This window comes from Brachyistius frenatus, unplaced genomic scaffold (assembly GCF_029030835.1).
Source record: "Brachyistius frenatus isolate BFR_SWC_R1_liver_20210118 unplaced genomic scaffold, ASM2903083v1 Contig_411, whole genome shotgun sequence".
In the NCBI taxonomy this organism is placed as follows: Eukaryota; Metazoa; Chordata; class Actinopteri; family Embiotocidae; genus Brachyistius; species Brachyistius frenatus.
Window position 1 is genome coordinate 130,001 of NW_027211010.1, and position 15,000 is coordinate 145,000.

Genomic DNA, 15,000 nt, shown 5'->3' on the forward strand with positions numbered 1-15,000 from the left:
TCGTCCTCCTCGTCTTCATCAGGACGTTTTTCAACAACTGGAGACAAACGGAGACGTTTCATCAACCGGTGTGTGTGTGTGTGTGTGTGTGTGTGTGTGTGTGTGTGTGTGTGTGTGTGTGTTACCCTTCTCGATGCTCTGTGGGACCACGCCCCTCTTGTCTTTGATTGGCAGCAGGTGGATGACCTCCTTCTCCTCCGTCCTCGCCATCTTCCTCGGAACCTTCTCGTAACTACGGACCACCTCGGAGCTCCGCCTCTTCCCACCGTGCACCGGCCCGCTGGAGGGACAAGCTGGTCAGCAGGTGTCGGCGGACCTGTGTTTGTGTGCGTGTCTGTGTGTGTATGTGTTGGTGTTACCATGACGACAGGTCTCTGGTGACAAAGGAGGCGTGTCGGGCCATGGCGGTCATCTGCTGCAGGTCGTCGTCCTCCATCATGTCGGTGGGAAGACTCTCCAGGAACTCCTCCTCCTGCTCCTGCTGCTGCCGCTCCTCCTCTGTCAGCCAAACACAGAGTTTAACCCTGAACACAGTCGCCTCCTCCACCTCCTCCACTTAGAGCTCACCTGGTCTCTTCCTGTAAGTCTCCAGAGGGCGGGGCATCCCGGCGGCGACGCCCTTCACCGCCTGTCTCAGCCTCCGCTGCTGTTTCCGTTGTTTCTTGGCGACGTTCTGCTGCTTCATCTGACGGTTCTTCATCTTGTTGTCCAGCTTCACGCCGCTCGTCTTCATCAGGCGGCGGAAGGACGGCCGGCGCTTCTTCGAGCGAGGCTGCAGGGTGGGGGGGAGGTGGGGGGAGACGACGACGACAACAACAACGTGACAAAATGATCTCTATGTTTAAAACCCTTAAAACCATTGTTTTGACATATTTCTTTGGTCATTTGCTTAAATCGGAGTTGTTAAAGTCGGTGAAGGCGTTTTGAAATCTGGAGCTCCCGGAAAGGTCCATGTTTGCGCTTCCGTTTGCAGCCCGAAGCTGAACGAAGCTGAGGACATCAGACACCAGACTTCACTCCGCAGAACTCTGATTTCTGCGCGTTTGAAACACCTGAGTATTAAATTCACAGTTTTCTCTATGGAGTCTGGTGGCAGCCGGCGGAGAAACAGCAGGAGATGCTGAGTTTAACTGGGTGTCTCTTCAGTTGTTCAGGGACCAGACTCCACTCTGTAAAACGTTAATTTAACGGGTCACTCACCGGCGCCATGGCAGCAGGAAGTCTCCGCGTGTCTCCGCTGGGTCAGACCGATCTTTAAGCTCTCCTTCGGGGGAGTCTGGCCAAGTGTGTCGGTGTGTTTTGGTGGGGAGCTACAATCTGCTGCTGCACGCGTGTTGACCAGAGGTGATCCGGAAACACTGAAACAAAGTCCTGGTGGGCTGAGACAGCAGCGCCCCCGGCGGCAGGAGGACCGGAGGGACAAAATAATGTGAACAACGCCCAATTAACTGTTTTATTATCAAAAAATATTTATTTAATTGAAAAAAACATCATAAAAAGATGAAGTCGGTCCAGATGTCAATAAATCAAAGAAACAATAAATCATCAGAGGTCGCTTTATTTCACAGGATGTGACATTACCACAAGAAGTGGCGGAACAGTATCATGTGACATGAGACCTAAACGGACGCAGCACGAGTCGAGTCTCCGACTATTTATTTATTTATTATAAACACGTTTCTGTTTTCTCATTTTGTTTCAACATTTTAATGTTTTTACAGAAACGGAAATAAACAAAATAAATACTAACTTGAATGATTAATTTAAAGATGAGCGAGGATCAGCTGCTGCTCTCCGATTGGCTGCAGGAACTCAGCACCTGAGAGAAAACACAAACATTCAGGTCGGTTTCATCTCTTCTCATTGAGTCGAGTATGTCTGCCAGCTGACTCACCTGACTCCACTTCCTGTTCCCATTCAGCATGGGCGTGGCCGAGATGCAGGAGAACAGTCTATCAGAGAGCAGCTCTTCATCGGGGAGGCGGGACAGGAACTGAGCTGGATGGACAGAATAATAAAATAAAATAAATCCAAGACAATAGAAATGTTTCATATGTTTGATGGTTTTCAGTCTGGGACTCGATGGCAGCAGTACCAGGAGACGCAGCTAGGGGCGCCAAACTGGGTATGAAAGAGGGCGGGGACGAGGTCATCATACACACAGGATGTGAGGCCCCTCCCTACGCCGGTTTGGGAGTTATCGGAGCATCATCACTGTTTTTCTGGTTATTATTATTATATTAAAAAATGAATGGGGCTCGGTGGCGCCCCCTGCTGGTCTTCTGACAGCTGATTTGCCGCCTTGTGTGCGAGGTCACAGCAGGTGAGGTGACCGCTCACCGACGCCGACGAAGTCCAGACGCAACAGGACGTCCTGGTGGAGGCTCAGGATGCCCAGACCGGTTCTGAACAGGAACTCCTCCCCGTCCCGGAAGAACACATCCCAAACTCGGCAGGCCACCTCCAGGGGAGGTGGTTGGTGTACAGAGACAGGATCCTGGGAGGGTGAGGGCGGGGCTTTAACCAAACAATAACATAAACATACCGACAGGTGAATTATCAGGTATTCGGGAACTCACCAGTCCAGCAGGTAGAGGTCAGGGGTCACACCGACCGCCTGGAAGTGAAGGAAGAGACGAGGAAGACGCTCCTCCAGGAACACCTGGAACGCCCCGAAATACCTGCACATCTGGGGGTGGGAGGACCAGCTCACAGACCAGGACCAGGACCTGGACCAGGACCAGAACCTGGACCAGGACCAGCTCACAGACCAGGACCAGGACCAGGACCTGAATAAGCACCAGGACCAGGACCATCTCACAGACCTGGACCGGGCCTACTTGAAGACGTACCAGCTGGTGTTGGACCCGGTAGAACCCCTGCTGACAGGGTCGGTTGACCAGGTTGGAGAAACTGATAAAGGCGTCAACTGGATCCATGTTCAGGACCAACATGGCTGCCACAGAGGACATCCCCCGGACCTGGGACAGAGACAGAGAGACAGACAGACAGAGGGGGTCCAAGTCACTGGAGACACGTCCTCATGGAGTCTCATGTCCACGCAGAGACTCAGGTCACATGACGAGCTCTGTGGTTTAAATGTTTGTTTGTTTGTTTGTTTTTCACTCACATATCCCACATCAGGTCTGTAGCAGCTGTAAGCTCCCAGGATGCTTTGCAGCAGCTCGTGGTAAGGACCGCCCTACAAAATAAGAGTGTGAGCTGACTTCCTGTCTCTCCGGGGTGGAGGTGTTCCTACTGGACTCTACTGGACTCTACTGGTCTCCACTGGTTTCTTTTGGACTCTACTGGTCTCTACTAGACTCTACTGGACTCCACTAGTCTCCACTGGTCTCTTTTGGACTCAACTGGTCTCTACTGGACTCTACTGGACTCTAGGAACACAACACTCATTAACACAGAACAGAAACAGATGACGGGTCCAGGTCTCAGGTGAGTCCAGGTCTCAGGTGAGTCCAGGTCCAGGTCCTACATGGCGTCCCAGTGCGGGAGGATGTTCTGGTTCCAGACCAGCGTGCTGCTGGAGATCTCCTCCTGTCTGAAGCGCTCCTCCCTCTGCTGCTGCCTCCTCTGCACCTCATTCAGCTCTGACAGACAGACAGACAGACAGTAGTTCAGTAGTGATCAGTAGTGATCAGTAGTAGTTCAGTAGTAGTGATCAGTAGTAGTTCAGTAGTGATCAGTAGTAGTTCAGTAGTGATCAGTAGTGATCAGTAGTAGTTCAGTAGTAGTGATCAGTAGTAGATCAGTAGTAGTTCAGTAGTGATCAGTAGTAGTTCAGTAGTGATCGGTAGTAGTTCAGTAGTGATCGGTAGTAGTGATCAGTAGTAGATCAGTAGGTAGGTAGGTATTTACTTATTTTTTCGCTACAGCAGCATACAGAAGCAATAAGATAATAATAGAAACAATAGAATAAAATAATAATATAATATAATATAATAATAGAAAAGCAATAAAATAAAATAGCAGTAAATAGCAGTAAAAAAATATAAATATAAAATATAAAATGCACAGTATATACAGTACATTATATATCTATATATATTATATACAAACAAACCAAGAAACACAGTCAACAGTGTTATTGTACTGTGATGGATTTTGCCAGAGGTGAGTTATTGTACAGTCTTATTGTAGTGGGCAGGGGCAGGAATGATCTCCTGTATCTGTTCTTGTGACAGCGGAGCTGGAGGAACCTTTTAGAGAAAGTGCTCCGCTGTCCCTGCAGCAGGTGGTGGAGAGGGTGGACAGGATTATCCAATATGGACAATAGTTTGTTCAGCGTCCTCTCCACCACCTTTTCCAGGCTGTCCAGTTTGCAGCCGATGATGGAGCCGGCCTTCTTAACCAGCTTGTTGAGTTTGTTGGTGTCACCGGCTCCAATGCTGCTCCCCCAGCAGACCACAGAGAAGTACAAAGCACTGGCCACAACAGATGGTAGAACATCTCCAACATCTGGCTGCACACATTGAAGGATCGAAGTTTCCTCAAGAAAAAGAGTCGACTCATCACCTTCTTGTAGACAGCATTGATGTTGGTCTTCCAGTTCAGTCTGTTGTCATGGAGACACCAGGTACTTGTACTCCTCCACCATGTCCACCTCCTCTCCCAGAACTCTCAGCGGTTGTGGAGCCGTCGCCTTCCTCCTGAAGTCGACCACCATCTCTCTGGTCTTGGCCACGTTCAGGAGCAGGTGATTTCTACCCGCCCACTCCATAAAGTCCTCCACTACTGCCCTGTACTCCTCCTCCGGTCAATCCCTTATACATCCTACCACTTCAGAGTCATCAGAGAACTTCTGCAGATGTCTTGACTCTGAGTTGTACTGGAAGTCAGATGTGTATAAGGTGAACAGAAAGGGAGACAGAACAGTTCCCTGTGGAGCTCCAGTACCACTGACCACCGTATCAGACAGCACGCTGCCCAGTGTCCACCCCCACCACCCGCAGCTTCTCACTCAGCAGCAGTGGTTGGATGGTGTTGAATGCACTGGAGAAATCAAAGAAAGTGATTCTCACAGAGTCACCGGTTCCATCCAGGTGAGACTGAGCTCGTTGCAGCAGGTAGATGATGGCATCGTCCACTCCCACATGAGGCTGGTACGCAAATTGCAGAGGGTCCAGAGAAGATTTCACCAGCGGCCTGAGGTGGGCCAAGACCAGCCTCTCCAGCACCTTCATCACATGAGATGTGAGGGCAACCGGTCGGTAGTCATTGAGGGCAGATGGAGTCTTCTTCTTGGGGACAGGAACCAGACAGGACGTCTTCCACAGCACTGTGACCTCCTCCTGCTTCAGGCTCAGGTTGAAGAGGAGTTGTAGGACCTCAGCCAGCTGGACGGCGCAGGTCTTCAGGACCACGGGGCTGATGCCGTCAGGTCCTGCAGCCTTGCGCTGGTGGATTCTCTCCAGCTGTCTCCTAACCTGGCCAGTCGTCACAGAGAGTGGGGTGAGGGGTGTGGGGGGTCGAGGTGTCGATGGAGGAGTAGTAGTTCAGTAGTGATCAGTAGTAGTTCAGTAGTGATCAGTAGTAGTTCAGTAGTGATAAGTAGTGATCAGTAGTAGTTCAGTAGTGATCACTAGTAGTTCAGTAGTGATCAGTAGTAGTTCAGTAGTGATAAGTAGTGATCAGTAGTAGTTCAGTAGTGATCAGTAGTAGTTCAGTAGTGATCAGTAGTAGTGATCAGTAGTAGTTCAGTAGTGATCAGTAGTGATCAGTAGCAGTTCAGTAGTGATCAGTAGTAGTTCATAAGTGATCAGTAGTAGTGATCAGTAGTAGTTCAGTAGTGATCAGTAGTGATCAGTATTAGTTCAGTAGTGATCAGTAGTAGTGATCAGTAGTAATTCAGTAGTGATCAGTAGCAGTTCAGTAGTGATCAGTAGTAGTTCAGTAGTGATCAGTAGTAGTTCAGTAGTAATTCAGTAGTGATCAGTAGTAGTTCAGTAGTGATCAGTAGTAGTGATCAGTAGTAGTTCAGTAGTGATCAGTAGTAGTTCAGTAGTAATTCAGTAGTGATCAGTAGCAGTTCAGTAGTGATCAGTATTAGTTCAGTAGTGATCAGTAGTAGTTCAGTAGTAATTCAGTAGTGATCAGTAGCAGTTCAGTAGTGATCAGTAGTAGTTCAGTAGTGATCAGTAGTAGTTCAGTAGTAATTCAGTAGTGATCAGTAGTAGTTCAGTAGTGATCAGTAGTAGTTCAGTAGTGATCAGTAGTGATCAGTAGTAGTTCAGTAGTGATCAGTAGTAGTGATCAGTAGAAGTTCAATAGTGATCAGTAGTAGTTCAGTAGCGATCAGTAGTAGTTCAGTAGTGATCAGTAGTAGTGATCAGTAGTAGTTCAGTAGTTATCAGTAGTAGTGATCAGTAGTAGTTCAGTAGTGATCAGTAGTAGTTCAGTAGTGATCGGTAGTAGTTCAGTAGCGATCACTAGTAGTTCAGTAGTGATCAGTAGTAGTTCAGTAGTGATAAGTAGTGATCAGTAGTAGTTCAGTAGTAGTTCAGTAGTGATCAGTTGTAGTTCAGTAGTGATCAGTAGTAGTTCAGTAGTGATCAGTAGTGATCAGTAGTAGTTCAGTAGTGATCAGTAGTGATCAGTAGCAGTTCAGTAGTGATCAGTAGTAGTTCAGTACTGATCAGTACTGATCAGGTGTTTACCTGCTGAAGTACTCGATGATTTCGGGCCTCCTGGACTGCAGCTCAGGTTCTGGTCCGGCTCTGTCCCGGATCAGCTGACCCGGTCTGCTCTGGAACGTGTTCCCGGAGTGTGGAGTGGTGGGGGGAGGGCGAAGTCCTCGTCATCAGGGCGGACCTCCGGCAGGTCAAAGGTCACATCCCCCTGCTGTGCGGCTGTCGAAAGGTTCACACCAAGGTCGATGCCTTCGGTAGTCCCGCCCCCACAACAGTTCACCTTTGACCCCATGCTGCTGGAACTCATCCTGGCTGCATGGGTGACATCATCTCCGGGACGAGGCCCCACCCCCTGATCCTCACCTGGATCCTGGATGACAGAGCAGCCACTGATTGGTCCTACAGAGCTGTCACCTGAACATGTGACGTGCTGGACACGCCCAGAGAGACCCAGAGTGATGACATCACCAGGGGTGGAGGGGTGATGATGACATGGTGTTGACTCCTCCATGTTGTTTACGGTCGTCATTGGAGACGAACCATCATCGCTTCGTTCCATTTCACTCCTCTCTGGTTATATTGGTCGTCTTATTTTGAAAGTTATCCTCTCTGGTTATAATGGCGGTTTTATTTTGAATGCAGTCCAGCTGGTTTCCGGTCCTGTCATCTTGACTCCTCTCTGGATCACCGAGGCTCTCAGCGGCAAAAACAAACCCGGACACAGCTCCTCCTCCTCGGTGAACGGAAGGCGGAGTCCCGCGAAGCTCCAACCCGAGACCCGGAGCCCTCAGACCGGCAGGGCGACACTCGGTCCGGCCGCTGTCTGGAGGACTCTCCGCTCTGCTCTCATCCTCTGCGGTGGCAGGTGAACCCGGAGAGCTGCCATGTTGACCGGCCCGGTGACGTACTCAGAACGTCAGGTGGCTTACTCACGTAGAGGGTTATGGCGTCATTATTAATGTAAATTGTGTTTAAATAATAAAACTACATAAACAGGTTTAATAATCATTCAGAACATTAAAATGTAACTTGTTCAGTTTCTGTCACATTAAATAAAGTTGTAATCGTTATGTTTGAATTTTGTAATCCACAAATTATGCTTTTTATAAAATTTATATTTTAATTGTGGTTTTAAACAATTGAATCGCAATGAAAAATTATAACTGGATCAAAATGTGTTTTGGGGATTTTATTTTGTTTTGTTTGACTGATTTTATTTTTCCATTAATGTTTGTGATTAAATGAAAAACTGTTCAGGATTGATAATACGTGTCGCTACTGCTCACATTATGTTTTTTATTGATTAACTTAAATCACTTATTTTTGATGGACCTCTGTTTAAATAAAAAACATCTATATTTTTCTTATTTCATGAGATTTATTGTTTTAATTTGTTCTTTGGGAAACAGAACTCTGTAGATTAAATTCCTGTTCTGTTCTAAGGTTCTAAATGTCGTACCGTTCCTTTAAGGCTTTAAATGTCGTACCGTTCCTTTAAGGCTCTAAATGTCGTACCGTTCCTTTAAGGCTCTAAATGTTGCACTGTTCCTTTAAGGCTCTAAATGTTGCACTGTTCCTTTAAGGCTCTAAATGTTGCACCGTTCCTTTAAGGCTCTAAGTGTCATACCGTTCCTTTAAGGCTCTAAATGTTGCACCGTTCCTTTAAGGCTCTAAATGTCATACTGTTCCTAAGGTTCTAAATGTTGTACCGTTCCTTTAAGGCTCTAAATGTCGCACCGTTCCTTTAAGGCTCTAAATGTCGCACCGGTCCTTTAAGGCTCTAAATGTCGCACCGTTCCTTTAAGGCTCTAAATGTCATACTGTTCCTTTAAGGCTCTAAATGTCATACTGTTCCTTTAAGGCCAAGTAAAAGCAGCTTGACAGATGTTCGTAGAATTTAATTATAATTTTCAAGCATATGAAAAATATTGCATATAAAATTATAAAAATCAAGTCCATAATTTATATAAATTTAATTTACAATTGCGACCAATCAGAATACACATTTTGAATGGGCGGGGCTTATATCAAGTGCAGTTGTCTCCATGGCAACAGAAGCGGAGGGTTCCTGTAGTGTCTAGACTGAGGGAAAAATCACTGCATACTTAAATTACCAATGTGGAGACCCCGCCCACATCGTGTCTGAGCTCTGATTGGTTAAACAGGTCCACTTCCTGTCAATCACCCCTTTTCAAAAAATTACAAAAATAAATCTGAACAAATCCTCCGTTAACATTCCAGTATAGTTCTCTCTGCCTGTCCCAGAGTCCATTGAGAAAATGACCGTTTTCGGCTGCGTGGTTGCATTCACGCGTAGCCACACTTGTGCAGCTTGAGGTTGCGCTGGTCCGAGTATCTCTTGCCACACCTGTCGCAGATATACTGCTTGCCACCGGCGTGCACGTGCCTCTTGTGCGTGCGCAGGTGGCTGCCCTGGCTGAAGGTCTTGCCGCAGACATCGCAGGTGTACGGCTTCTCGCCGGTGTGGACGCGCAGGTGCAGTTTCAGGCTGTTGGCATTGTTGAACTTCTTGTCGCAGGCGCTGCAGCCGAACGGCCGCTCGCTGGAGTGCGTGCGGCCGTGCGAGATCAGGCTGCTCTGCTGGCTGAACGTCTTACCGCACTGCGGGCAGCCGAAGGGCCGCTCGCCGGTGTGGATCCTGCGGTGGATCTTCAGGTTCACCGCCTGCCGGAAGGTTTTCCCACAGAGGTCGCAGCCGAAAGGCCGCGCGCCGCTGTGGATGCGCTGGTGGTTCTTCAGGTTGACGGCGTGTCGGAAGGTTTTGCTGCACTGCTCGCAGGCGAAGGGCTTCTGGTCGCTGTGGATCAGCTGGTGCGTCTTCAGCGTGACAGCGCGGGTGAAACCTTTCCCGCACGCGGAGCACACGAACATCTTGGTTCCTGAGTGCGTGTGCGCGTGTCGCTGCAGGTTCTGCAGCAGGTTGAAGCGCCGGCCGCAGACATCACAGCCGTGCGGCTGCTCGCCGCTGTGCACGACGCCGTGCGTCTTCAGCTGCGCCTGCTTGGAGAAACGTTTTCCGCAGGTAGAACACACGAACGGCCGCTCGGCGCCGTGGACGACCCGCTGGTGGGTCCGCAGAGACGAGAAGGACAGACAGGTCGGCAGCACTGGACTGGAACCAGGACCAGGAGTAAGAGCAGGACCAGGAGTAGGACTAGGAGTAGGACCAGGACCAAGACCAGGAGTAGGACCAGGATCAGGAGTAAGACCAGGACCAGGAGTAAGAGCAGGACCAGGACCCTTCATGTGGTGAAGGTTCTCCGGTTGAGCAGCTTCCACACGGGCTCCTGCAGAGAACATGTGATCGGGTGTTAATCGGGTGGTGATCGGGTGGTGTTTGGGTGTTGATCGGGTGGTGTTCGGGTGGTGATCGGGTGTTGATCGGGTGGTGAGTTGATCGGGTGGTGAGTTGATCGGGTGGTGTTCGGGTGGTGATCGGGTGGTGAGTTGATCGGGTGGTGATCGGGTGGTGTTCGGGCGGTGAGTTGATCAGGTGTTGAGTTGATCGGGTGTTGATCGGGTGGTGAGTTGGTCTGGTGTTGATCGGGTGGTGATCGGGTGTTGATCGGGTGGTGAGTTGATCGGGTGGTGAGTTGATCGGGTGGTGATCGGGTGGTGTTCGGGCGGTGAGTTGATCAGGTGTTGAGTTGATCGGGTGTTGAGTTGGTCTGGTGTTGATCGGGTGGTGTTCGGGTGTTGTTCGGGTGGTGATCGGGTGGTGAGTTGATTGGGTGGTGATCGGGTGGTGAGTTGATTGGGTGTTGATCGGGTGGTGATCGGGTGTTGAGTTGATCGGGTGTTGATCGGGTGGTGTTCTGGTGTTGTTCGGGTGGTAATCGGGTGTTGATCGGGTGTTGATCAGGTGGTGTTCGGGTGGTGAGTTGATCGGGTGGTGAGCTGATCGGGTGGTGATCGGGTAGTGAGTTGGTCGGGTGTTGATCGGGTGTTGTTCGGGTGGTGATCGAGTGTTGATCGGGTGGTGTTCGGGTGTTGATCGGGTGGTGAGTTGATTGGATGTTGAGTTGATCGGGTGGTGATCGGGTGGTGAGTTGATCGGGTGTTGATCGGGCGGTGTTCGGGTGTTGATTGGGTGTTGAGTTGATCGGGTGGTGATCGGGTGGTGAGTTGATTGGGTGGTGTTCGGGTGTTGAGTTGATCGGGTGGTGAGTTGGTCGGGTGTTGATTGAGTGGTGTTCGGGTGTTGATTGGGTGGTGTTCGGGTGGTGATCGGGTGTTGATCGGGTGGTGTTCGGTGATTTTCGGGTGATGTTCGGGTGTTGAGTTGATCGGGTGGTGATCGGGTGTTGTTCGGGTGGTGTTCGAGTGGTGAGTTGATCGGGTGTTGATCGGGTGTTGATCGGGTGGTGAGTTGATCAGGTGTTGAGTTGATCGGGTAGTGAGTTGGTCGGGTGTTGATCGGGTGGTGTTCGGGTGTTGTTTGGGTGGCAAGTTTTTCGGGTGTTGTTCGGGTGGTGTTCCGGTGGTGATCGGGTGTTGATCGGGTGGTGTTCGGTGATTTTCGGGTGATGTTCGGGTGTTGAGTTGATCGGGTGTTGTTCGGGTGTTGTTTGGGTGGTGATCGAGTGTTGATCGGGTGGTGAGTTGATTGGGTGTTGAGTTGATCGGGTGTTGATTGAGTGGTGTTCGGGTGTTGATCGGGTGGTGTTCGGGTGGCAAGTTTTTCGGGTGTTGTTCGGGTGGTGTTCCGGTGGTGATCGGGTGTTGATCGGGTGGTGTTCGGTGATTTTCGGGTGATGTTCGGGTGTTGAGTTGATCGGGTGTTGTTCGGGTGGTGTTTGAGTGGTGTTCGGGTGGTGATCGGGTGGTGTTCGGGTGGTGAGTTGATCGGGTGGTGAGTTGATTGGGTGGTGTTCGGGTGGTGATCAGGTGGTGTTCGGGTGGTGTTCGGGACTTACTCTCGGCGATGGCTACCAGGTCGATGTTTCCGTGTTCGTCTTTAACGGTGACCGCCAGAACAAACGCCGTCTCCCTGCCGTCCTCCTGCGGTTTCTGCAGTAACATCACAGTCAGGTCAGTGAACGCACCGCGGGCACTCAGGTGAGCAGGGGGAGGAGTCTTACCTGAAAGGGCGTGTCTGGGTCGGAGCTCTGCGGCCGGAGTCCGTACGAGTGTTCGAGGTCTGCGACGGACAAACACGTTACAAAGACATCATGGCGGTCTGACTGGAGGGGGCGTGACCTGCGTACATACCAACTCGTGTATTGTTGAGGACGTTGAGGACACTGGTCTGCGGTCTCCTGAAGCTCCGCCCACACTCAGCGTCCACCTGCAGCCTCAAGCCGTCCACAATGTTCATGATCTTTCCCAGAGCCTCGTTCCCCAGGGTCTCCATGATGGAGGCAAACATCACCTGGGGGTCAGAGACAGGTCAGAGTTCAGAGACAGGTGTCCTTTCGCAGCAAAGGGACATTTTAGTGCTTTATTCACATCTATCCCACATTTGACCTGGTCCACATCCAGAACCAGGACACTGAGACCGGTCCAACCTGGACCTGGACTAAACCCAGACCTGGAACCAGACCTGGACCACAAACATGTGAAAATTACATTTCAAATAAAACCTCTGAATCCAGAACCAGAACTCTGCAGGAACAGAACCGAACCACTGAAGTAAAAACAAACTGAATGGGACCGGAAGCAGCAGCTGCTCCCCGGCCTCCAGCCGCCCTCCGCCCGCTCCTCACCGTCTTCCCACAGCTCTTCTCCGGCGGCTCTCCGGCGGGGCTGCTGTCCTCCTGCAGTCTCTTCAGCTCGGCCACGGCGGCGTGGACCAGAGACTCCATGACGGCGGCCAGCTGGGTGTGCAGGGTTGCGGAGCAGCTCATCGTCCTGCGGGCCAAGCCGCCGCTGGTCCGGACGGACTGACCGCTGCTAAGCAGCTGGACCTCCCGCTGCCCCGGGCAGCATCAGCGGAGCTCCGGGACACTTCTAAACCGGTCTGCGGGTGAAACTCATGAAAGTTAAAGAACCGAGAGTTCACTTTAACAGCCCGCTGAGGCACCAACACCCGGAAGTGTTCCTTCTTTCTTCTTCTGTGGTTGTACTGGCGGACTACAAAACTCCGCCCCCTACTGGCCCGCAGCGGAAACGACTTTTATTGTGGAAATTTAAACTGAAAAATCAGCTGCTGAGGGTTCTGGTCGGCGGGTTCCTCTCTCGGTTCTGTTCATGTGGCCGTTCTGCAGCGCTGCAGCACACGACTCATCATCCTCCTTCAGCCGGTTCAGATACCTGAGAGACGATCAATCGATCGATCAATCAAGTTTTTATTCCACGTTTTCTGATGAATACATTTATTTCTTGCTTGTTTTATTAAAAGGTTGAAAGTGTCCGATCACTGCGAGGTAGTTCACAAAACAACACGTCAACACATTACATTATTATTACATTATTATTACATGACAACAGAATAATAATGTTTAAAACAGAAGGCACCACTGGATGTTTAACATGAGTGGAATGTCCCTTTAACAGCAGCAGCCTGGCTGCAGTGCATCATGGGTAATCAGCCAGACATCACTGATCATTGAAGGAAACCTAAAATCAGACAGATTCTCAGGGGACTTCTGAACTGTCTGCTCCTCTGGTTACTAAGTGGATTTCTGGAGGTTTATTCTGAAAGAGTTGATGTAAACAGGAAGTGGAAGTCCGTCTGCTCCTCGTGGCGGCGCTGGCGCTGTGTCCACTCCGTGATGAGGCGGTTGGCAAGGGCGTGTTTGGGTGGCAGCCAAAGGATGGGGGCGTCGCCCCTTCTGGGCGGAGTCTTCACCTGCAGGGCACAGGTGACCTCCTCCAGAGAGAACCAGCGGGCGTCCTCCAGCTCCGAGCGGTCCACCGTTAGCTGGACAGGAAACGCAGGTCACATGACACGCCAGGTGTTTACAGGTGTGGATGGAACACAATTAGAGACACAAGTGTGAGCTCACCTGAGAGTGGGCGGGACTAACGGAGGCGTGGCAGCCCAGCATGAAGGAGCTGTGAGGGAACGGCCAGTGCTGCGAGGAGCTGTAGGAAATGCTCTGCACCTCCAGCCCCACCTCCTCCGCCACCTCCCTGGACAGAGCCTCCTCCAGAGTCTCGCCTGCGATGGACAAGAGGACACGTCAAACACTCAGGACAGCAGGTGATGGACAGGTGTGTCTGCAGACAGGTGAGACTGACCCATGTCACAGAAGCCGGCCAGAGCGCTGAACATCCCTGGAGGGAAGGACGGCTGTCGCCCCAACAAACACCGTTTTCCATCAGACACCAGGAAGATCACCACCGGGGACATCTGCAGGAGACCAGGAACCAACCGGGAACCAGTCAGGAACCAACCAGGAACCAGCCAAGAACCAGTCAGGAACCACACAGTAACCAGTCAGGAACCAGACAGGAACCAGTCAGGAACCACGCAGTAACCAGTCAGGAACCAACCAGGAACCAGTCAGGAACCAGACAGGAACCAGTCAGGAACCAGTCAGGAACCACGCAGTAACCAGTCAGGAACCAACCAGGAACCAGTCAGGAACCACGCAGTAACCAGTCAGGAACCAATCAGGAACCACTCTGGTACCAGTCAAAAACCAGTCAAGAACCAGTCAGTTAATTTCTGTTTTGGTTCTGGTTCAGATCCAGTTAAGTTTTCAGTGGTTCTGGTCCAGTTGTGATGTGTGAAAGTCACCTTAGGGTAGTAGACGAGGGAGCTGCAGACCCTCTGGCTACCAGCCTGGTTCCGGTGCGTCGGTTGACCCGTGGCGCTGCAGAACCTGGTGGTCTGATGCCAGCGCAGCAGAGCCTGACCCTGCAGGACAGACCGAGTCAGAACTGGAACACAGATAGGATCAGACGGACTCAGTGTTGAGTTCTGGATGATCGGACCCTCGTAATAACCAGAACTTCTGTTCTGGCTGTAGTTCCTCACCTTGGCCACTAAAGGTGCCTTGGTTCCAGCCAGAAGAAAGAAGGCTTTCCTCAGATCCACAAAGGTTCCATCACACTGTTCTTCTACTGCCGCCTTATCCAGTTCTCCTGAACACAGACCTGAGGCCCTCCACCTGAGATTCTCTACCTGAAGTTCTCCACTTGAGGTTCTCTACCAGAAGTTCTCTACCTGAGGTGCTCTGAGGTTCTGGTGGTTCTGCGGTTGTGTACCTGAGCAGGTGAGTGGTTCTGGTCGGAGGGTTCCTCTCTCGGTTCTGTTCAGAAGAGGCCACAGACGGTGGAACAAGAACATGTGACCGTTCTGCAGCGCTGCAGCACACGACTCATCATCCTCCCTCAGCCGGTTCAGATACCTGAGACAATCAATCAATCAATCAATCAATCAATC

General features: G+C 50.8%; 3 protein-coding genes and 1 pseudogene across 4 annotated transcripts in view; all 4 read right to left on the reverse strand.

Annotated features, from left to right (window-relative positions):
• noc3l (NOC3-like DNA replication regulator) overlaps positions 1 to 1,342 on the reverse strand; it is a 7,937-nt gene extending 6,595 nt beyond the window's left edge. Inside the window, exons 1-5 of the mRNA XM_069725145.1 lie at positions 1,201 to 1,342; positions 568 to 772; positions 360 to 498; positions 126 to 280; positions 1 to 37 (exon numbers count right to left, since the gene is read on the reverse strand). The exon at positions 1 to 37 is cut by the window's left edge and continues 20 nt beyond it. Of these exons, the coding sequence (XP_069581246.1) occupies positions 1 to 37; positions 126 to 280; positions 360 to 498; positions 568 to 772; positions 1,201 to 1,209 (545 nt within the window). The 5' untranslated portion in view covers positions 1,210 to 1,342. The remainder of the gene's footprint in view (positions 38 to 125; positions 281 to 359; positions 499 to 567; positions 773 to 1,200) is intronic.
• Positions 1,343 to 1,542: 200 nt separating this feature from the next.
• On the reverse strand, positions 1,543 to 3,414 carry LOC138636862 (TBC1 domain family member 12-like; annotated as a pseudogene).
• A 5,417-nt stretch (positions 3,415 to 8,831) lies between these two features.
• Positions 8,832 to 12,703, reverse strand: LOC138636875 (zinc finger protein OZF). Of its 2 annotated transcripts, XM_069725157.1 has the most exons (5): positions 12,374 to 12,703; positions 11,880 to 12,039; positions 11,750 to 11,808; positions 11,585 to 11,678; positions 8,832 to 9,955 (listed from the first exon to the last, which is right to left on the reverse strand). In XM_069725157.1, exons 1-5 carry the CDS (start codon positions 12,512 to 12,514, stop codon positions 8,955 to 8,957), a joined length of 1,455 nt encoding a protein of 484 aa, XP_069581258.1. In that variant the 5' UTR covers positions 12,515 to 12,703; the 3' UTR covers positions 8,832 to 8,954. The 2 variants fall into 2 exon arrangements, with proteins under 2 accessions (XP_069581258.1, XP_069581259.1); XM_069725158.1 differs by lacking the exons at positions 11,585 to 11,678; positions 11,750 to 11,808.
• A 241-nt stretch (positions 12,704 to 12,944) lies between these two features.
• Positions 12,945 to 15,000, reverse strand: part of nudt13 (nudix (nucleoside diphosphate linked moiety X)-type motif 13) — a 2,911-nt gene continuing 855 nt past the window's right edge. Inside the window, 5 exon segments of the mRNA XM_069725151.1 lie at positions 12,945 to 13,530; positions 13,616 to 13,770; positions 13,851 to 13,962; positions 14,353 to 14,472; positions 14,593 to 14,965. Coding sequence (XP_069581252.1) covers positions 13,300 to 13,530; positions 13,616 to 13,770; positions 13,851 to 13,962; positions 14,353 to 14,472; positions 14,593 to 14,965 — 991 coding nt within the window. The 3' untranslated portion in view covers positions 12,945 to 13,299.

Bases quoted from the DNA above. Each gene is read 5' to 3' on its own strand.
- LOC138636875 (XM_069725157.1), bottom strand. From the start codon at position 12,514: ATGAGCTGCTCCGCAACCCTGCACACCCAGCTGGCCGCCGTCATGGAG. The intron at 12,040-12,373 runs GTGAGGAGCGGG...TCTGACCCCCAG, and splicing joins AGAAGAGCTGTGGGAAGACG to GTGATGTTTGCCTCCATCAT. The intron at 11,679-11,749 runs GTAAGACTCCTC...ATGTTACTGCAG, and splicing joins ACCCAGACACGCCCTTTCAG to AAACCGCAGGAGGACGGCAG.